Genomic DNA, 20,657 nt, shown 5'->3' with positions numbered 1-20,657 from the left:
CGCGCGTCGTGTGGGTGTGTGGGTGTGGGTGGGTGTCTGTGTGTGTGTGTGTGTGTGTGTGTGTGTGTGAGAATGGGTGTGGGTGTGTGTGGGCGCGCGCGCCTGCCTCTCCCGCCAGGCGGCGCGGAGGTTGGGCTGCAGGTGCTCAGGGAGAGCGGAACTGGCCGGGGAGCGAGGGCGGGGCCAGGGCAGGTAGAGCTGCCCCGCGGCCGGCCAGCGCTGAGGAACCGATGAAGTGCCGCTGCCGCCTCTGCGTTTTCGGTAATTTCTGGCCCCTCTGGTCGCGTTCTCCCCTGAGCGCCCACCCTGGACCCGCCCTACGCCCCGTGGCCTACTGGGGGCGGCAGCGAGGGGCCTCCGCCGACTCGGCCGTCTCCTCTCCCGCTCAGGCCCGCCCCTCCCCCCGTGCTTTGCAGACGCGGCCAGGGGGCCCCGGCGGCTCATGCACGTGGGCCTGGCGCTGTTGCTGGTGGGCCACGTGAACCTGCTGCTGGGGGCCGTGCTGCATGGCACCGTCCTGCGGCACGTGGCCAATCCCCGCGGCGCCGTCACCTCGGAGTACACCACCGCCAATGTCATCTCCGTGGGCTCCGGGCTGCTGGTGAGCGGGGCCGGGCCGTAGGGCGGGCGGTTGGCGCTGGAGAGCGGCGCGGGCCTCAGGTTTTGTTTCTTCCAGAGCGTTTCCGTGGGACTTGTGGCCCTTTTGGCATCCAGGAACCTTCTTCGCCCACGACTGGTGAGGGGATTTCTGGAGCTTTAATGAGGAGGCCAGGAGTCAGGGAAATGGGGGCTGGCTCAGCTTCATCTCTGGTGGGAGGAGGAGCCCCAGATGGAGTAACCTAGGTGTCAGTGGGAGAGGCAGCCACCCCCAGGCTGCTCACCTTGACCTTCTGCCCCTGCCAGCACTGGGCCCTGCTGGCACTAGCTCTGGTGAACCTTCTCTTGTCTGCTGCCTGCTCCCTGGGCCTCCTCCTTGCTGTGTCATTCACTGTGGCCAACGGCGGCCGCCGTCTTATTGCTGACTGCCATCCAGGACTGCTGGATCCTTTGTTACCACTGGACCAGGGGTCTGGACACAATGACTGCCCCTTTGACCCCACAAGAATCTATGTGAGTCCATTCTCTTCCCAGCCTTTTCGCGGTCCACAAAACCTTGGTCCTGCCCTTTAATCGCCCCTACTTGCCACTCCTGCCCTGCTTCCTCTAGCCTCCCCCCTCTTCCTTCACCTTTTAGGATACAGCCTTGGCTCTCTGGATCCCTTCTTTGCTCATGTCTGTAGCTGAGGCTGCTCTATCTGGTTACTGCTGTGTGGCTGCGCTCACCCTACGTGGGGTTGGGCCCTGTAGGAAGGAAGGGCTACAGGAGCAGGTAAGGAAGATGCACAGGAAGGGTTCATTCAACACAGAATGTGTTGTAAAGATGCTGAATTATATACAGGGCTGGAGTACTAACCCCACCCTCTTCTGTAGCTGGAGGAACTGACAGAGCTTGAACTTCCTAAATGTAAGAGGCAGGAAAATGAGCACCTACTGGATCAAACTTGAGAAATCCGGATATCACAGAAAAGTTGGGTTTAGGGACAGGTAATGGGCCAGGAGGATTGTGGCCTGGGAAAGGGTGGTGGCAGGGACCACTCTTAGAACTGGGTTGGGTCCTTTGCTATGCTGCTTGCCCTCTGACGCAGGCTCTTCCTTCTGTCAAGCAGGTGCTGATCCGGAGGCTCAGTCCACAAGGATCTTCCACTGACCCTTAGGATATGTTTATATAATAACAGTTGTAATAAAAGAACTTCTACTTGATTATGATTCCTTTTGGGGGAAAGGGGCGCTGGGCTAGTGTTGGGCGTGAACTTGATCAAAGAATACAGTGGTCTCAGTTACTTACAAGACTTTAATGAGGGATGGAACCTACTAACTCTACCAGTTACTGAAAGGAGAAGCTGGTGCTGGGCAGTCCCCCGCACCACTGACTGATGAACTTCAGTACGTCTTGGCACACAGGGCTGTGGGAGGTCTGTGAGGAAACAGAGAGCATGAGGGGAACTCAGCAGCGCTGGGAAAAACATTCCTGATACAAAGAAAACTTGTTCCATCTCAGTGTGGGGAGCAGGGTTCAGGCCTGCACCTGCCCTCTTGACACCACCTCCCCTACCCTGCACGGCTGCTGGTGGGTTCTTCAGCGCTGTTCTCCCTACCCCCATCTCTCAAGCCTTCCTCTCTAACCTTGATGGCCATAAGGAACTTATTCCAGTTGTCCTTGTTAGCTGCCTTCCCTGGCCGCTTAAATTCAATTTTGTTCCTCAGAATGGGGTATCCTGGAGGGGTGGGGGGAGAAAAAAAGATGAACTGGAGTTTGCGATGGATTGAGGGGGAAGAATGAAGAGCAATTTAGGGGTAGAAAGTAGGATGTTCTTGTCTTCTGCATCCTTTACTGAATCACAGTAAAACAGTTTCTTGATCCTGCTGTTTTTCCCTCCTTTCCACCCACCACAGAATATGGGGTGCTGTAGGGTTCTGTACCTGTAATGAGGCAGGGCAGTGCCCGAACTCCAGTGCTGGCCGCCACCAGGGAGGCCTCATAGACACCGCGCTCATCCCGAGGTAGAACCTGCTCCAACCGCTGGTCCATTGAGATTGTGAGCACCCAGTCTCGAACCTCTTCTCTCTGAGCCTCCTGGGAAGGACAGAGCAGCTTCACGCAGGGCAGGGCAGGGCAAGTGGAAGGTGGTGGGTAGAGGGTTTGCTGAGCCGTCATCCTGTGTGCCACCTTTCACCCACAAACGATCCTCCTTGGATTGGCGGTCACAGTCACAGCCTTAGCTTTTTCCTCTGCTTCTACTTTCACTGAACGAACAGTGAGGGCTGAGGCCCTTCCAGAGACTTTGCTGACTGATGTCATTACAAAGTGTTGGGAGGACCATCCTAAAGTGGCCTCCCTTTCTAGTGCACTCACACTCCTGAGGCCTCCTGTTCTCCAATCCTGTGCCCTTACCGGGACGTGCTGCTTGGCTGGGAGTGGCACCTCAAAGGGAATGTCTGTATCCTGAAAGTCAGAGTGGTCAAGGGCATCCAGAGTCCCTTCTTCAATTGCCTGCGGCAGAGTGGGCAGCCATGAGATAGGCACAGGGAAAACCTCCCAACCTCTGGGCACAACTGCCCTACTCACATCGGTCAGATCCAAAAAGCGGTTGAGGAAGATGAAGGCCATGTTCTCCCAGCCAACTGCCTGCACCAGAGAAAAGGTGCAAGTGGGAGTGAGCAGATGGGCGTGGCTGTTTCTCCAGGATGCAGGGGGAGAACCCAGGAAGATACAGGAAAATGACCTCCTCCATAACGTCAGCCCCACGCTCAGCTCTGCTCTACCTGAGCAGCTGGGATTTCCTACTTTGCAACTTTTGATTTCCTTCTCTCCTGGGCCCCGCCCTTGCTTGGCCCCATTGCTCACCTTGGCAGCAATGCCTGCTTCATAGAAGGCCTTGTCTGCAGGTAGTAGCTGGGTGTGACGTAAGAGTGAAACAGAAAGCCTGGCAGCCACAGTTTCCTATGGATTAAAGTCAAAGCACTATCTATGATCCTGGCACCATGTGACTGAGCTACCAGACCAATGATCTTATAACTAAGGCAGCCATAGAACCAGAAGACCAACAGTCAATATCAAATTGCTCTGGGTCATGCGGTTCTGGGTCTTAGTTTTTGGTTTTTTCTTTTTTGCGGTACGCGGGCCTCTCACTGTTGTGGCCTCTCCCGTTGCGGAGCACAGGCTCCAGACGCACAGGCTCAGCGGCCATGGTTCACGGGCCTAGCCGCTCCGCGGCATGTGGGATCTTCCTGGACCAGGGCACGAACCCGTGTCCCCTGCAGCGGCAAGCGGACTCTCAACCGCTGCGCTACCAGGGAAGCCCCTGGGTCTTAGTTGTTTTTTCATCTGCGCAAGAGAACTGGACCTAGGTTATTTCTAAATTTCCTCCCACCTCTAGAATTCTATTGTCCAACTCCAGGAAATAAATATACAATATACTATCATGGATAAGCCAAAGGTATGTATATATTATAAGAGGTCAATGCAGAAATCATGGAATTTGAATGTTTGAGCATAATGAGGCTGGAGCTGTGTGGGCACAGAGCCCTAAGAAGGTCAGAGGAATACAAAGAAAACCATCTCAGCAAGGGTAAAGAGAAACTAGGAGAGCAGTGGGCCAAGCTTGAGACCGTCCAGAACTTGAATTCATTCAACTTCATACATTTGAAGATGTGTCTGTAAGACTGAGAGCTCCTCCCCACTCTGTCTCACCAGCTGTTTGATGCTCTGGGCCGCAGAGCGAGTGGCATAGTAATGAGCGATCAGCAGCATGGTCTCGAACTCCTCATGGGCTGGAGAGTTTGCCTCACTGGACTTCACCAAGTTTTCACACTAGAGCAGGGAGAGTGCACAACCTGGGTCAGGGGTCAGAGGAGTGCCAGGGCCAGAGTGGTCAACTGATGGCCACCTGGACAGAGGAAGGTAGAGTCTGAGGGTGAAGGTTTATGTGCGTGAAAGAAAAGACGAGGACAGGGACAGGCGGAGTAGCCTGTCTGAGCTGTCCACCCGACTTCCTCACCAGGTTGAAGAGGACGTCCCGAAGGTCAGCCCAGTTGTGATAGGCCTCGGCACTGTTGGTCCCAGGGGAGCTCACCATGTCAGTGAAGATCCTTCTGTAGATGTTGAAGTTCTGGAGGTGGAGGGGGAAGGAGAGCTGAGTGAGAAGAGCACAACTAGAAGAGAAAGTCAGGGGAAGTGGGGCCAAAGAGGAAAACCAGCTGTAAACGTGCGCGCATGCGGAGGAGCTATGGGACGCTGCTGGAGAAAGTGTTATTTTAAGAGAAGAGGAAGAAGAAGGGCAAGAAAAAGCGATTTCTTCCTATCTGGCGCTCTGTGGGTGTGGGCAAATGTGGGACTGTGAATGTGCAGTCACATTGTTAACGGGGTGACAGTGTCCGGAGAGCTGTGATGCTCAGATAGGAGAGCGGTGCTCGCTCTGGAGGAAGTTAGGAAGGCCCTAGAGGTGTGTGCGGGTCATCTCTGAAAGACTGTTCCCTGCGTGTTAGCTAAGAGCACGGGGAGGTTGTTGGGTGTTCCTTCCAAGGGTAAATCCTCTAGAGAGGCTGTACATTCCTGAAGAGGCTGGGTGGAGTCTCTGGGGACGATGATCTCTAATGAAAGAATCCTTTGAGAAGACAGATCCTGAGGGCGTGAGTGGTTCTTGAGGAGAAGGTAAGAATTTCCTTGAGGAAACGTTCACCCCAAGGAGCTGGCTGATACCTGTGGGTTAGCAGGGGCTCCGTGTTGCACATACAGGGCCAGTGCCTGGGCACAGCCACCCTCTCGGATCAGGTGAGTCGCATACAAAGCCACGTACTTGTGCAGAATCTTGTAGTTCTGTTCCAGGGGTGCAGGAAAAGCAAGGGGAGGTTGGGGTCAGTAAGACCAAGCAGTGAGGGTGGGGTGGTGACTTGAGGCCATGGATTTGTTTAGGCGGCCAAGGGCATATGCAAGCCAGGCCCAGCTAGGCCTCTGACCCCACTGTCAGAGTGTGAAGACTGAGCTCTCTGACGCTGATTAGGGATCTCTGGGGTTTGGGCTTTGGAGGAAGTAAGAGAGACAGCTCTGGGACAGGTGGGAAGTCAGAAAAATACACAGAAGAGCTGGGAGTGGGATGAAGAGAGGAGTACCTGCTTGGTAGCTGTTTCAATGCACTTGTCCCACTGGCCCTGCTCCACATATAGGTCCAAAGCAGCCACCACATCCACACCCACCAGCTACGGATCAGTTGAAAAGACAGAGTTACACGAGGAGAAGGAGAGAGAATCTCTTGAGCTTGCCTCCTGCTGACTCTGCCAATCTCACCGAGTCCACTTTGCCCTGGTTCTTGAGGAACTCTTTATAATGCTGGTCCACATAGTCTTCATACCTGTGAAGAATGTGCAGAGATCTTGCACTTCATGTTCCTGGGATGCACACCCTTCCCATGAGAACTTTCTCCCAATCTTTACAAAAGGAAGTAAAAGAGAATTTCTAGTGAGAAGGGGTCATGAACTTACCGGGGATCTAACTCCTTAGCCACACGCTTGGCCTTGTTCCATTCCTCACCCTCAATGAAAGCATCGATCGCTTCCTTGACTAGGTCCAGGTTCAGATAGAGCTCTGCAGCCTGCACAGTGGAAAGTCAGAGACGAGATCATCTTTCCCCTCCCTCCCCAGTCTCCCCTCTGGGAACTCTCTGGGAGCTCTGGGGAAACGGAAATGCATGCCATGCCTGCCAGGAGACCCACTTCATACAGCTTTCTGAGTGCAGGTGTCACCCTTCCACCCATCCCTGTGCAATCTATTTCTATTCAGTCCCAGCACGCTACTTACTGCACTGTGCTTTCCAATTCCAATCAGCTGGGGTCCCACAGCCCGAACTACTTCCAGACTGCGTTGGGGAGGTAGAAACTTGATGGAGAGTTCAGCTGCCTGAGTGGTTGAACAGAAGATAGAAATGGGTAGGAGAGACAAATATTGCTGGGGGGTCCTCGACCTGCTCTGTTTTATTCCCTCCAGTTGCCAACTTTCTTGCACTCTCCCTCACTTTCCGCCCTCTTGGGCAAATCCTGCCTCATGGTCCATCAGAGCCTTTAAATAGAGGACCTATCTCTTCCTCTCAACTCATCCTCTTTCAGACACTCATCGCTGTCTGAGATCACTGCATTTGGTCCTGTCACCTTTGACAAACTGGTTTCTCAAGTTCTTTGTCCCAAACAGAATCTTGGTAGCATGGTACAGAGAAAGAACCCCTAAAATCGGAGCCCAGGGCATTCTGCAACTATTTGTTTTAAGCTTTTCTGAGCTTCAGTTTCTTCACCCATAAGAGTGATGGTCAGGGCTTCCCTGGTAGCACAGTGGTTAAGAATCCGCCTGCCGGGGCTTCCCTGGTGGCGCAGTGGTTGGGAGTCCGCCTGCCGATGCAGGGGACACGGGTTCGTGCCCCTGTCCGGGAAGATCCCACATGCCGTGGAGCGGACGGGCCCGTGAGCCATGGCCGCTGGGCCTTCGCCTCTGGAGCCTGTGCTCCACAGCGGGAGGGGCCGCATCAGTGAGAGGCCCGCGTACCGCAAAAAAAAAAAAAAAAAAAAGAATCCACCTGCCAATGCAGGGGACATGGGTTCGAGCCCTGGTCCGGGAAGATCCCACATGCTGCGAAGCAACTAAGCCTGTGCGCCACAACTACTGAGCCTGCGAGCCACAACTACTGAGCCCGTGAGCCACAACTACTTAAGCCTGCATGCCTAGAGCCCACGCTCCGCAACAAGAGAAGCCACTGCAGTGAGAAGCCCACACACCACAACAAAGAGTAGCCCCCGCTCGCCGCAACTAGAGAAAGCTCGCGTGCAGCAATGAAGACTCAATGCAGCCAAAAATAAATTAAAAAAAAATAAAGTATAGAATCTTTAAAAAAAAAAAAAAAGAGTGACGGTCAGTCTAGGTTTGTACTGTCCAGAACAGCAGCCACTAGTCACATGTGGCCAGTCCCAACTGCGATGTGCTGTAACCTTAAATGTTCAAAGACTTTAGTATGAAAAAAGGAATGTAGAATACCTTGATAAATTTTTATATTGATTGCATGTTGAAATAATAGTTTCGATATATTGGGTTAAACAGAATATAATTATTTTCACCTGTTTCTTTATACTTATTTGAATGTGGGGCTACTAGAAATTTTAAAATTACATGTATAACTTAAACCTTTGTGACCTGCATTATATTTCTACTGGACAGTGTTGGTCTAGATGACCTTGGAGACCTCTTCTAACCCTAAAACTCAGTAATTCTAAAAACCCAAGTGTTCCATGAGTTCACTCTGTTTGCACTGTGATGCTGACATCCTCACCAGATTTTAATTTCCACATGGTCCAGTTTAGCTATAGTCTATGCTAATCCTCCTGGTCTTCCCCCACCTATTCTTGCCTTTCTTTCTTTCTTTTTTTTTTTTTAAGGTTTTGGCCACACCCCATGGCATGTGGGATCTTAGTTCCCCGACCAGGGATCGAACCCACACCTACTGCACTGGAAGGCAGAGTCTTAACCATTGGGCCGGGGAAGCCCCTTGCCTCTCTTTCTTTACCTGCCAAACCCTTCAAGGCTTAAAGTGCTCCCATCCAGGAAGCCACCCTCTGACTAATCTGAAGAAGGTATAGTCATGAACAGACCCGAGTAAACAATGCCCCAGAGTAAGATACAGAAGATGCTTAATACTTGATTAAAACCTGTTAAACTCTCTTAAATAGTCCTCAGTCCTTTCTACTTCCTTCCCCTCCAACTTCTAGGGGCTATTCAATTACAAGGCCTCACAAACCTAAGGGAAATTCTGCAGGGGCATCAGCACACCAACATTGTATTCAGGGGCTGATCCATCTCACCCCTTCATAACTCCTAATACCATATTTCCCTGCATCTAAGGCACATCATTAAAATGTACATGTATCCCTATCTCAAAGACACCAAGAATCTATCGTAGAATTGATGAAACATATTAGCTTGGCTTAATCTCCTAGAGGCTTCTTTTCAGGAGCTGCTGGGTAGACGAGGGGCCTCTGCTTTTTTCATGGCCTCCATCTGGCCCAGCTCCAGGGTCTGGATTTGCCCTTCCAGCTTTGATCCCAGGCCTACCTCCTCCCTCACAAGGGCTCCCCTACCCCAGCCCACAGAGATCTCACCCTTCTCTGAACTCTACTTGAATCACACACTTCAGTCTTCACTAAGTTGCGATATTAACTAATTGAGCCACATGTTAGTCTACCTTCCCCCAATTCCTGGCTCTCCGGGTTCTATGTTATATCCCTTTTTATAGCCTTCATAGGTTCTGGATCTAGCATCTAGCAAGCACTCAGTAGATACCTGCTACCTGATTGAAAACAAAAAGACACAGGAGGAAAAAGATGAATGTCTGAGAAGGAATGCTGGATGTGAATGGGGGCCTGGAAGCATAGGGCCAGGCAGGTGTGGCAGCCTCACCTTCATCCAGCACTTCTCCACCAGGCTGCTGCTTCCTGCATCCCGCACTTTGAGGTAACAGTCGACTGCACGGCTGTATTCTCCAGCCTGCTCCCACTGTCGAGCTTGTTCCACCAGTCCCTCCATGCCCCTGTGCAGATGAGTGTGCTCGTGACCAGGAATGGGGAGGGGCAGCGTGGCCGATTCTGTGCACACCTTCTGACCATCCACCCCCAGCCCTGCCGACATTTCCGGGTCCCCTGGCTTCATACCTGGCCCCCTTCTTGGTAGCTTCTCGCTCATACTCCTCCTGCAGTGCCTCCAGCTGGCCAGGCATGTAGTCCTTGCAGATCCGCAGGGCATCGCTCCATAGTCCAGCCTCCTGCTCAGATTTCCAGGTATCAGATGGTTAGCGGCAGGCATGACAGCTTTCCAGTGCCACTCAGGTGCCATGGCCCACTGATCCCTAGGTCCTTGAACTTCTGTTCCCCTTCCTCTTTGTCTCCTTCCCCTCCCCAGTGTTAACCTCCTGTATCATTCTCAGTACCAGGCTCAGTGTAGTGCTCTGTGGGCTCTCACATCCTCTCACCCTGCCCTCATGGCCCTGAATCTGCTGACCCACCTTATAGTAATTGAGGGCCAGGCCTGGTCTCTGAGCCCGAAGCAGCAGCCCTTCTGCTTTCTGGAAGTCTTTCTCCTCCAAGGCCCCCCGGGCCTGCCCCACGAGCACCTCAGCGACACTGTCAGGGTCGTGGGCCTCAGCCACACGCTGAGCTGCCTCCCAATCCTGGTTATGGACAAACCTGCTCCCAGATGAGGACAGAGAGGAGGCTGAGTATAGGAATGAAGCCTCCACTATGAGAGGCAAAAAGCCATGTCACTGAGGGGGTATAAGATTTATTGGTACTCGGTTTAGATGAAGGTGAAGATGACAATGAAAGATCCTGGGGCTGAGTCTGGGAGGACAGGATTAAGGAATTTACGGGGTAACTCACATGAGGACTGCTTCCTTGGGTTTACCAGCCCTGATGAATTCAGCTTCAGCCTCTTCAAATTTTCCCTAGACGGAGAGAAAGGCAGCCACACATGATGAGACAGAGATTGGCATCACAGGCAGCCATGAGACAGGAGGTTTGAATGCCTGGCAGCAGTGGTCTAGGGGAGGGGAAGGAGGGCTCTGTGGTCAGAGTCAAAAGCAATGGAGAAGAATCACATCCATACCTCATCCTCCAGGTACATAGCGTATCTGAGATGAATCTCAGGGGTTTTGTGCTTGAGGGCCAGCCGAGAGAGTTCAAAAGCAAATTCAAAGGAGCTGAAATGGAAGGTGCAGATAAGGTTTGCTTACTCTATACTTCCTTTTATAAGGGGAAAAGAAAAACAGAGGGCAAGGATTGAGGGGAGGAAAAGGCACAGATTAAGAAAGACAATCAATATGAAATGATAGAGAAGCACAGAGAGCACAGCACTGATAGGGAGGAAGGACTCCTGGTGCTCTGACCACCTCCTCCTGAGCCACGTCTACACTAGCAGAAAAATAATCTTCCCAAAACAAGTAAAACTATCCGTAGCAGTCTGACTCAATGCAGGATTACTACTGGTGTTCTTAACATTTACTTAAGAAAAACTCACTTTGGGCAGAAGACCTGAATAGACATTTTTCAAAAGAGGATACACAGATGGTCAACATGAAAAGATGCTCTAATCATCTAATCATCAGAGAAATGCAAGTCAAAACCACAATGAGATAACAACTCGCACCTGTAAGAATGTCTATCATCGAAAAAGGTCTACAAATAGCAAATGTGGGTGAGGATGTGAAGAAAACAGAACTCTTGTGCACTGTTGGTGGAAATGGAATTTGGTGCAGCCAATAGGGAAAAGAGTATGGAGGGTCCTCAAAAAACTAAAAAACAGAACTACCACATGATCCAACAATTCCACTCCTGGGTATATATCTGAAGAAAACAAAAACACTAATTAGAAAAGATACATGCACCCCAATGTTCATAGCAGCACTATTTACAACAGCCAAGATATGGAAGCCACCTAAGTGTCCATCAACAGATAAATGAATAAGGAAGATGTGGTACATATATACAATGGAATACTACTCAACCATAAAAAATGAAATTTTGCCATTTCCAACAACACGGATGGACCTGGAGGGTATTATGCTTAGTGAAATAAGTCAGACAGAGAAAGACAAATACTGTATGTTGTCACTTATATGTGATATCTAAAAAAACAAATCAAACAAACGAATATAACAAAACAGAAACAGACTCACAGATATAAAGAACAAACTAGTGGCTACCAGTGGCGAGAGGAAAGGGAGGAAGGTCAAGACAGGGCTAGGAGATTAAGAGGTACAGACTACTATGTATAAAGTAAATAAGCTACAACAATACGCCATACAGCACAGGGAATATAGCCAATATAATAACTTTAAATAGAGTATAATTTATAAAAATATTGAATCACCATGTTGGACACCTGAAACTAATATTATAAATCAACTACACTTCAAAAAATTAATAATTTAATTTAACTTAATTTAAAAAAAGAAAGAAAACTCATTTTGCATTTAATGGAATCACACTTCCGTTACTCAGAAGTAAGTTACTGGCTTAGTGCATTTTAGCTTTAAAAGCTGTTCTCTTTCCACCTTTCTCCTTAGAACAGCCAAAGATTAAACACCATTCTGAGCCTCCTGGGGAACAGGAGCAGAGTTACTAATTCATTCTTGCCTCTCTATCGGGTTCTTCCAAGGATCTCTCCTGACCACATTTCTTCACTCTTGCTTCAGCCTCTAGAAATGCTTTTCAGTTATACACCAATTTCCTTTCTCTATATAGAGGCTCTGTCTGGAATGGGGCCAGCAGAGAGAAGGCTTGGGGCCTCACCAGTTGTCAGCAGCATGGTCAAGAGCAGCTTCCAGGAGTCCCAGCTTACTGAGCAGTCTAACTGCAGCCTCACCTCCCAGGCTCTTTGCCCACAGATAGGCCACGTGTTTGTGGGCATTAGCTCCTCCGTGAGCCTTGGCCACCTGAAAAGCAAAGCCACTTGGCAATCCTCCAATACAGGGGTACATGGCTGCTCCCTTCTCATCTCTGACCTGACCTCAGCTTGGAAAAAGATCAGGTGCCTCTCCTAGAACAGTAGGAAGAGGGCTAAGTTTCAGGGTCTATTAACCTGATTAGGGTCCCAGGATGGATTTCAGGTCGTTCACAAACCATTAAAATTGTATGTGAAATTTTGTGCGTAGGTGTGGACTTTTTTCAAAGACACCCATGACCAGTTTAGAATTAGACAGTTACTTGAGAGTGGGAAAGAGGGATGGATGAACCCTGTACATCCTTATCCAGTAAGGGTAAGAAATCCTTACCCGGTAGGCCTCTTCCCAAAGCCCATTGGACCGGTACATATTCACTGTTGCCTTCCACTCCTGGGCCTCGAGGTAGTGATATTCAGCCTCCTGTAGTCGGCCTTCAGCCTCCAGCTCCTGGGGAGAGGTGGATCAGGATGGAGAGAGGGGGTGATGGAGCCTGTTTGGGGGAGAGATGGGCAGGGGCAGGAGGAGGGCTCACCTTGCCCAGATGTAGGTGTGTGTCGCTGAGGAGATCTGGGTGGTGCTTCCCTACCAGGCGGATCATATCATCATACAACTTGTGCTTTTTGAACATGGTGATGGCAAGATCAGGCTCTTCCACTGTCACATATAGCCTGGGGACAGGAGATATACCTGCGGCCTCCTAGACCCAGATTCCTGCTGCTAGAGTCGTTCCTAAGGGCTTCTGTCACTGCCTTCTGGGCAGAGGGCACGTATCTGCAGACCCCATCCCTCCCTCTAGCCCTGAAGCCCCATCTCCTGCTACACCTCCCCTGGGGCCACGGCTCACCTTTCAGCCTCTCGGTACTTGCCCTGCTTCTCCATCTCCTGAGCCTGGGTGATGTAGAGCACCGACACATCTTCTGGTCTCATGCACTTCATTGCCAGCTGTGTGGACACACAGAGCCAGGGTAGCTTCAGGCACCAATTCCCAAGGGAAGCAGAGGGAAATGCAGAGCGGACAGGGAAGTGGGGCTTCAAGGGAGCCTGTTTTCTCAGGAACTCTGAACCTTCCCAACAACCACAGGCATTTGGTTAGTGTCACTCTCCTAGTCAGTTCAGGGAATCCCAAGTCTATAATGAGCAGAGTAAGAACTACATTCTGCTAAGGCAGGAGGGTCAGAGACACCCTGTGCTGGGGGCACCTGTTCCCACTACCTTACTCCTGCTATACCCACTGGGCTCTGGGAGCAGAAGCGAGAATGGTTACCAGTGTGGCTAGAGCTTCAGCAGAGGTATTTCAGATTCCCTAGCCCCCAGGCCCATCTGCTGTGTTCAGAATCGCAGGTTTGGGAACAAGGGCCTCTCTTCATCCTTGCCTTTCCCCATGGCTAGGGATCAAAGTTACCCAGACTGTATTTTGGTACTCTTCCTCAGCTTTCAGGGAACCCAGCGAAGTGGGGATATCAGAGACTAAGGAAAGTGGCAACATAACCACAAAGGTGGAATTCTCTTCTCATGAACTCCACCCATTCCCTACCTTGTGGGCTTGCTCCCAGCGGCCAGCCTGGGTGTACATGTCTATGGCATCTTTCGTCCGGTCTCCCTTAGTGTAGAGCTCCTCAGCAATCTGTGGTTGAGACAGGCAGAGGCAAAAGGTCAGAGCATCAGAGTGAAAGCAGCCTGTAGGAGGAAAGAACAAACCTCAGCTGGGATGGAGCAGAGCCTGGGATACCATTATCCTATAGTCACAGAGAAGACAAGATGACTACAGGTGTTTCAGACTTTCTACTGCTTTGAAAGAAGACCAGCCTGAAACAATATGAGGACAATACAGTGGGAGTTTAAGAGGGCCTCATGTTTCTGCAATGCAAGGCAATTCTATACTGTAACTATGTTGGAGTTCTTCTTTTTTTTTTTTTAATTAATTAATTTATTTTTGGCTGCGTTAGGTCTTCATTGCTGTGCGCGGGCTTCTCATTGCGGTGGCTTTTTTTGTTGCAGAGCATGGGCTCTAGGTGCGGGGGCTTCAGTAGTTGTGGCTCGTGGGCTCTAGAGTGCGGGCTCAGTAGTTGTGGTGCACAGGCTTCGTTGCTCCATGGCACGTGGGACTTCCCAGACCAGGGATCGAACCCGTGTCCCCTGCATTGGCAGGTGGATTCTTAACCACTGCACCACCAGGGAAGTCCCTATTCTTTTTTTTAAATTTTAATTTAAAAAAATTTTTATTGAAGTATGGTTGATTTACAATGTTGTGTTAATTTCTGCTGTACAGCAAAGTGATTCAGTTATACGTGTATATATATATTCTTTTTCATATTCTTTTCCATTATGGTTTATCACAGGATATTGAATATAGTTCCCTGTGCTATACAGTAGGACCTTGCTGTTTATCCGTCCTGTATATACTAGTTTGCACCTGCTAATGTTGGAGTTATCCATGAAGCATCACTCATGCTTGCACAGGAAGAGAGCTAGAGGCTTGCTTTATATGTCTGGGAGGGGGGTCTATGTTATATTAGAATGAAATGGGGGAAGTAAACCTCTTTCTTCCCATTCAGGGTGGTGACATTGTTGGGTCCCAGAAAGAAGGATTTGGAACACTTCTTGCTCTGGGTTCCCTCCTCCTCATCCTGTCCTGCATTGCTTTAGGCTGCAGAAAGGGGCTCTCCCTCACCTCATACTCCTGCAGAGACGCATAGTGTTGGGCCACACGAGGATAGTATTTGGACGCAGTGTTCTGGTCCTGTAGATCTAATATATAAATTGCCTTCTTCCACTGGCGGGCACCCAGGGCAGCCTCAATTGCCTTAATGGAGCACCTGGCATAGTTGGGAAAGGTGTAAATATGTATGAGGAAAGAGGAAAATAGATGGAGGTAAAGGGAAACCTCAAGCATACTCCAACCTACGTTTTGAGATCTCTCTTATTTTAGTAAGGCCCTGGCACCCTTACTTTCCCCATCACCTCTCATCTCATGCCCAAATGTCCTTTGCACCCCCCAGACCACCACACCTGGCTTCAATGTAGTGATTAATGGCCGCATCAAGCTGCTTCTGCTGCACCAGGTGGTCCCCCCACGCCTCCTCTAGTCTCACCACCTCCACTGGAAATGCCAATCGAGCCAGCTCCACCGCTGCCAGAGACAGAGAGGGCACTCAGCTCAGACTTCAGGAGAAGTGAGATAGAGAAATGAGGCATGGAATACAGGTGAGAAGTGGAGGGACGGAGGAGCACTGAAGACAGTCAGCCTGAGCAGAGGCACAGAACAGGTGTGGGGGACTGTTTGGGCCGCAGTCCACAACACTGAGGGATGGGCTGTGGGTGGCTAGTACCTTTCATGAATGCGTTGCCTTTACGGTAGCACTCCAGGGCCCGCTGTGGATTTCGAATCTTCTCAAAGAGATCACCTGCCTGTTAACACATTCCGTATTACTACAGAGATACCCTTACTACACAAAAGTCAAGTATCAGCCCCCAAAGGAGGCGAATCAGCCACCAGTCAGGGAGGGCTATGCGCTCCAAGACCCCTCTGGGTAGGAAAGGGGCACTGAGCCCTGGGGGTAAGGGACAGGAATAGGAAGCCATCCATACCCTTTCATACAGTTCGCTCTTGATAAGGGCGGCAGTGATGTGCTCTACCAGCTCTGTGGTGGCCAGCAGTTCCTCTCGGGTCAGCACCAGCCGAGCAGCTTTGGCGGGGAGCCCAGCTTTGAGGTAGAGGCTGATGGCTGCTAGCCCGTCCCCTTGGCTCTCCTGAAGTTCGCCTGCTCGCTCCTCCTGCTGTGTGTCCATCAGCCACTGGTAGTAACCCTGGCGCAGCTTCTCTAGGGCTGGGTGTCCCTGGACACGCAACAAAGAAGACCAGGAGTCACATCCCTCCTGCCCTGCTGCTTCCCAGGCTTCTCCAATCCCACTTTAACAGCAGAAACCCTCCCAGTCACCAGTGTCCTAACTCCTCACCATATCAGGTCCCGGCCCCCGCCCTGTTGCAGTTCCTACAGTCTCCTTGACAAGAGGAGGTTTCTGATATTGGTGGGAGTGAGTTCTGAACAACTGTGGGGAAGACGGAACTGGTACCTTGGCCTCAGCCACAGCGATACATTCGTCCCAACGATGTAGCTGCTGGTACATGTCCATGGCCTCCTCAACAGCGTTCTAGGGGAACCCGGGCAGAGGAAAGAGGGACACCAGGAAGATACGAGAGTCAGAAATCAGCAGGCTCTCCTCAGCCCAGCTAAGATGCCAGCCTGTGTGGACTGAAAGCCTCATCCTTTACGTATACACAAGCAGAGGTGAATTTAGTATGAAACTAAAAGAAACTTAAGCTTCAGGGCACCTTATTTGCACAGGTTCCTTCCAAAGCAACTTTTCTTTTTTTTTATTTTTATTTTTATTATTATTTTTTTTTCCAAAGCAACTTTTCTTAAAAAGGGCTCCTCAAATTGTATAAGCTTTGGGCCTCACAAAATCTGGATCTACCTCCACGCACAAGAATTGCAGAGACAGGCTCTGGAGTATACGGGGAGACAGCAGACTTTTTATGAAAGAAAGAAGTAATTGTAAGAACTAACACAGAGGAGGGAATTATGGAGGAGTGAAATGAACTGTATAGACCTTTCTGAAAGTTCTCCGCAGACCTTTGGTAGCCCAGCTGACCAGTGCTCATTCCTCCTGAGTTTGCCTCTGTATTTTTCCCTCTCTGATCCCCTCTTCCATCCAGTTCTTCTGTTCCTGTTACCTGTTCTAAGAAGATCATTTCGGCCAGCTTGTAGTTCTTCTCCAGCATGGCTAGACGTGCTCGGACCTGATAAAAGTCTGTTCCTTCTCCACCCTGTGGGGAAAAAGGAGGTTCTGCTTATTCTGTTGGTGCCACGGGAGCCATTCTGTCTGTGTGGCCAGAGAGACATGGAGGCTAAAAGGCTTAGGAAGCTGAAAACCTTCATGGGGCTTAGAGGCTCGAGGTTTGGCAAGCAATTCCAAAATGGTCTGACTTGAAGGTAGAGGTGTGGGGGGCAGGGTAGAGGAAGTTAGCCATGGCTGGAAAGCTAAGAGTCGTGGGGCTGAGTACCAGGAGAAATCTCAGCTTGAAAGACTGAACGAATCAGGAGAATACTTGCATATTCCCGAGACACTTGATCTGCAATCTCATTGGTCTCACGTAGGAATCGAGCTTTTGCTACATGGCCCAAAGCAGAAAAGCACCTATAGTATGGAAGCAATAGCAGTAATATTATAATAGAATCATCATTAATTCATTGGTTCAGCAGATATACTGAGCATCTATTATATGCCAGAAACTGTTCTTGCCACTGGGGACACAAAAGGGATAAGACAGATGAGGGCCCAGCTCTTAGGGAACTTACTTTCTAGTGGAAACAATTAGTAAACAAATAAACAAAGATTATTTGAAAGAATGGAAAATAAAACTAAGGGGACTCCTTAAGTTGGTAGCCAGAGAAGACCTGTTTGGGGAGCTGAGCTGAGACCTTAATACAAGAAAGAGCCAATCATGACAAGATGGAGAAAAATTATTCCAGGCGGAGAGAAAAGCTAGTGTAAAGGCCCTAAGGCAGGAGTGAGCTTGGCACGCTCAAAGGGACAAAAGGATGCCAGTGCGGCTGGAGACTAATGGGCAAGTACCCGATATGAGAAGAAAGCAGAGGCCAAATCTTGTGGGGCCTTAGGACATGCAAAGAGTTTGGGTTTTATACAAAGTACAATAGTAAGTTACTGGAAGGTTCTGAGCAAGAAAATGATACAATCTAATTTATGTTTTTAAAACATTACCTCAGCTGCTATGAGGTGAATGGATCATAGGGGTTTAAGAACCGTATCAGTGAGACTAATTAAGAGGCTTTGCAACAGCATGTAGATGGTGGTGGTCTATTCCAGGGTGGACACAGTAGACTTGAACAAATAAGAGATTCAGGATACTTTTTTTTTTTTTTTTACAATCACATGGATCACTTTTTATTTTTAACATATAGAATTTGACTTTGTGTTCATATATATATATGCATGTACACATGTACAAAATACTTGTATCTGTTAGCATTTTCTTTTTTTTAATCTTTATTGGAGTATAATTGCTTTACAATGCTCTGTTACTTTTTTCTGTACAACAAAGTGAATCAGCTATATGTATACATATATCCCCATATCCCCTCCCTTTTGAGCCTCCCTCCCACCCTCACTATCCCACCCCTCTAGGTAGTCACAAAGCATCAAGCTGATCTCCCTGTGCTATGCTGTGGCTTCCCACTAGCCATCCATTTTACATTTAGTGGTGTATCTATGTCAATGCTACTCTCTCACTTTGTCCCAGCTTCCCCTTCCCCAACCCCTGGGTCCTCAAGTCCATTCTCTGCGTCTTTATTCCTGCCCTGCCACTACGTTCATCAGTATTGTTTTTTTTAGATTCCAAATATGTGCGTTAGCATATGGTGTTTGTTTTTCTCTTTCTGACTTACTTCACTCTGTATGACAGACTCTATGTCCATCCACCTCATTACAGGTAACTCAGTTTCATTCCTTTTGATGGCTGAGTAATATTCCATTGTATATATGTGCCACATCTTCTTCATCCATTCATCTGTTGATGGACACTTAGGTTGCTTCCATGTCCTGGCTATTGTAAATAGAGCTGCAATGAACATTGTGGTACATGACTCTTTTTGAATTATGGTTTTCTCAGGGTATATGCCCAGTAGTGGGATTGCTGGGTCATAGGGTAGTTCTATTTTTATTTTTTTAAGGAACCTCCATACTGTTCTCCATAGTGACTGTATCAATTTAGACTCCCACCAACAGTGCAGGAGGGTTCCCTTTTCTCCACACCTTCTCCAGCATTTATTGTTTCTAGATTTTTTGATGATAGCCATTCTGACCGGTGTGAGGTGATACCTGATTGTGGTTTTGATTTGCATTTCTCTAATGATTAGTGATGTTCAGCATCTTTTCATGTGTTTGTTGGCAATCTGTATGTCTTCCTTGGAGAAATGTCTACTTAGGACTTCCACCATTTTTGGATTGGGTTGTTTGTTTTTTTGATATTGAGCTGCATGAGCTGCTTGTATATCTTGGAGATTAATCCTTTGTCAGTTGCTTTGTTCACAAATATTTTCTCCCATTGTGAGGGTTGTCTTTTTGTCTTGTTTACGGTTTCCTCTGCTGTGCAAAAGCTTTTAAGTTTCATTAGATCCCATTTGTTTATTTTTATTTTTATTTCCATTTCTCTAGGAGGTGGGTCAAAAAGGATCTTGCTGTGATTTATGTCATAGAGTGTTCTGCCTAAGTTTTCCTCTAAGAGTTTTATAGTGTCTGGCCTTACATTTAGGTCTTTAATCTATCTTGAGTTTATTTTTGTGTATGGTGTTAGGAAGTGTTCTGATTTCATTCTTTTACATGTAGCTGTGAAGTTTTCCCAGCACCACTTATTGAAGAGACTGTCTTTTCTCCACTGTATATTCTTGCCTCCTTTGTCAAAGATAAGGTGACCATTTGTGTGTGGGTTTATCTCTGGGCTTTCTATCCTGTTCCACTGATCTATATTTCTGTTTTTGTGCCAGTACCATACTGTCTTGATTACTGTAACTTTGTAGGATAGTCTGAGGTCAGGGAGCCTGATTTCTCCAGCTCCGTTTTTCTTTCTGAAGATTGCTTTGACTATTTGAGGTCTTTTGTGTTTCCATACAAACTGTAAATTTTTTTGTTCTAGCTCTGTGAAAAATGCCATTGGTAGTTTGATATGGATTATATTGAATCTGTAGATTGCTCTGGGTAGTACAGTCATTTTCACAATGTTGATTCTTCCAATTCAAGAACATGGTATATCTCTCCGTCTGTTTGTATACTCTTTGATTTCTTTCATCAGTGTCTTACAGTTTTCTGCATACAAGTCTTTTGCCTCCTTAGGTAGGTTTATTCCTAGGTATTTTATTCTTTTTGTTGCAGTGGTAAATGGGAGTGTTTCCTTAATTTCTCTTTCTGATTTTTCACTGTTAGTGTATAGGAATGCAAGAGATTTCTGTGCATTAATTTTCAGGATATGTTTTGAAGACCCTGGATCAGTGTCCCTAGGACTTGCTGAGAGTCTAGCTGTGAGGGGATGGGAAAAAAGGGACCAAGGATGACTCCTCGGCAAAATAGCAGCAGCTGACCTTTAAAGAGCACTTCCAACCTGTGCTCTTCGCACAGGTCCTCTCATTTGCTCTCCACTACCACTGCCATTTTTCTTTACCATCCTGCAGGGTAAATTCTGTTATCATCCCCATTTCATAGAGCAAATGGAGAAACCAAGGCTTGGGAAGGTTAAGTTAACCTCTTTCAAGTTACACAGCTGGTAAATGGAGCCAAGATTTGAAATCAGAGAGTCTGGAGTCCCATGTTTGTCCTATAAATTACACTCCTATACAACACCTGGAATATACAGATCAACACGTGGATTGTAGGGTATGAGTATTAAAAACTTTGAAGGGGCACCTAGTTACAAGATTGGGGAATGACAACAATAAAAGACACACCCTTATGTGAAGTAACTCAGAAAAACAAATATCATACAATATTGCTTATATGTAGAATCTAGAAAAATGG

General features: G+C 48.5%; 2 protein-coding genes across 5 annotated transcripts in view; one reads left to right on the top strand and one right to left on the bottom strand.

Annotated features, from left to right (window-relative positions):
• Positions 1-50: 50 nt before the first annotated feature.
• KRTCAP3 (keratinocyte associated protein 3) lies at positions 51-1,800 on the top strand. Its single transcript, XM_033838835.2, has 7 exons — positions 51-261; positions 417-601; positions 677-736; positions 904-1,110; positions 1,235-1,369; positions 1,471-1,584; positions 1,707-1,800. The coding sequence occupies exons 1-6, from the start codon at positions 231-233 to the stop codon at positions 1,543-1,545; spliced, it is 693 nt and encodes a 230-aa protein (XP_033694726.1). The 5' UTR covers positions 51-230; the 3' UTR covers positions 1,546-1,584; positions 1,707-1,800.
• Positions 1,801-1,877: 77 nt separating this feature from the next.
• The window catches only part of IFT172 (intraflagellar transport 172), a 42,007-nt gene continuing 23,227 nt past the window's right edge, over positions 1,878-20,657 (bottom strand). For 2 of the 4 annotated variants that reach the window (XM_073791495.1, XM_073791497.1), the window contains 29 exons: positions 17,183-17,267; positions 16,804-16,896; positions 16,143-16,220; positions 15,657-15,905; positions 15,398-15,476; positions 15,078-15,198; positions 14,740-14,884; positions 13,603-13,692; positions 12,913-13,010; positions 12,601-12,736; positions 12,399-12,515; positions 11,917-12,059; positions 10,232-10,325; positions 10,006-10,070; positions 9,633-9,813; positions 9,283-9,392; positions 9,032-9,161; positions 6,395-6,493; positions 6,079-6,188; positions 5,885-5,948; positions 5,710-5,796; positions 5,300-5,416; positions 4,599-4,709; positions 4,292-4,411; positions 3,167-3,541; positions 2,993-3,091; positions 2,521-2,674; positions 2,224-2,315; positions 1,878-2,014 (listed from right to left, as the gene is read on the bottom strand). In XM_073791495.1, coding sequence (XP_073647596.1) covers positions 1,925-2,014; positions 2,224-2,315; positions 2,521-2,674; positions 2,993-3,091; positions 3,167-3,541; positions 4,292-4,411; positions 4,599-4,709; positions 5,300-5,416; positions 5,710-5,796; positions 5,885-5,948; positions 6,079-6,188; positions 6,395-6,493; positions 9,032-9,161; positions 9,283-9,392; positions 9,633-9,813; positions 10,006-10,070; positions 10,232-10,325; positions 11,917-12,059; positions 12,399-12,515; positions 12,601-12,736; positions 12,913-13,010; positions 13,603-13,692; positions 14,740-14,884; positions 15,078-15,198; positions 15,398-15,476; positions 15,657-15,905; positions 16,143-16,220; positions 16,804-16,896; positions 17,183-17,267 — 3,532 coding nt within the window. In that variant the 3' untranslated portion in view covers positions 1,878-1,924. The remainder of the gene's footprint in view (positions 2,015-2,223; positions 2,316-2,520; positions 2,675-2,992; positions 3,092-3,166; positions 3,542-4,291; positions 4,412-4,598; positions 4,710-5,299; positions 5,417-5,709; positions 5,797-5,884; positions 5,949-6,078; positions 6,189-6,394; positions 6,494-9,031; positions 9,162-9,282; positions 9,393-9,632; positions 9,814-10,005; positions 10,071-10,231; positions 10,326-11,916; positions 12,060-12,398; positions 12,516-12,600; positions 12,737-12,912; positions 13,011-13,602; positions 13,693-14,739; positions 14,885-15,077; positions 15,199-15,397; positions 15,477-15,656; positions 15,906-16,142; positions 16,221-16,803; positions 16,897-17,182; positions 17,268-20,657) is intronic. The other 2 variants (XM_019943056.3, XM_073791496.1) reach the window with 2 other exon arrangements.

Source organism: Tursiops truncatus, chromosome 14 (assembly GCF_011762595.2).
Source record: "Tursiops truncatus isolate mTurTru1 chromosome 14, mTurTru1.mat.Y, whole genome shotgun sequence".
NCBI lineage: Eukaryota > Metazoa > Chordata > Mammalia > Artiodactyla > Delphinidae > Tursiops > Tursiops truncatus.
Note: the sequence above shows the minus strand (reverse complement) of the source record. Positions and strands in the feature narration are given on the sequence as shown.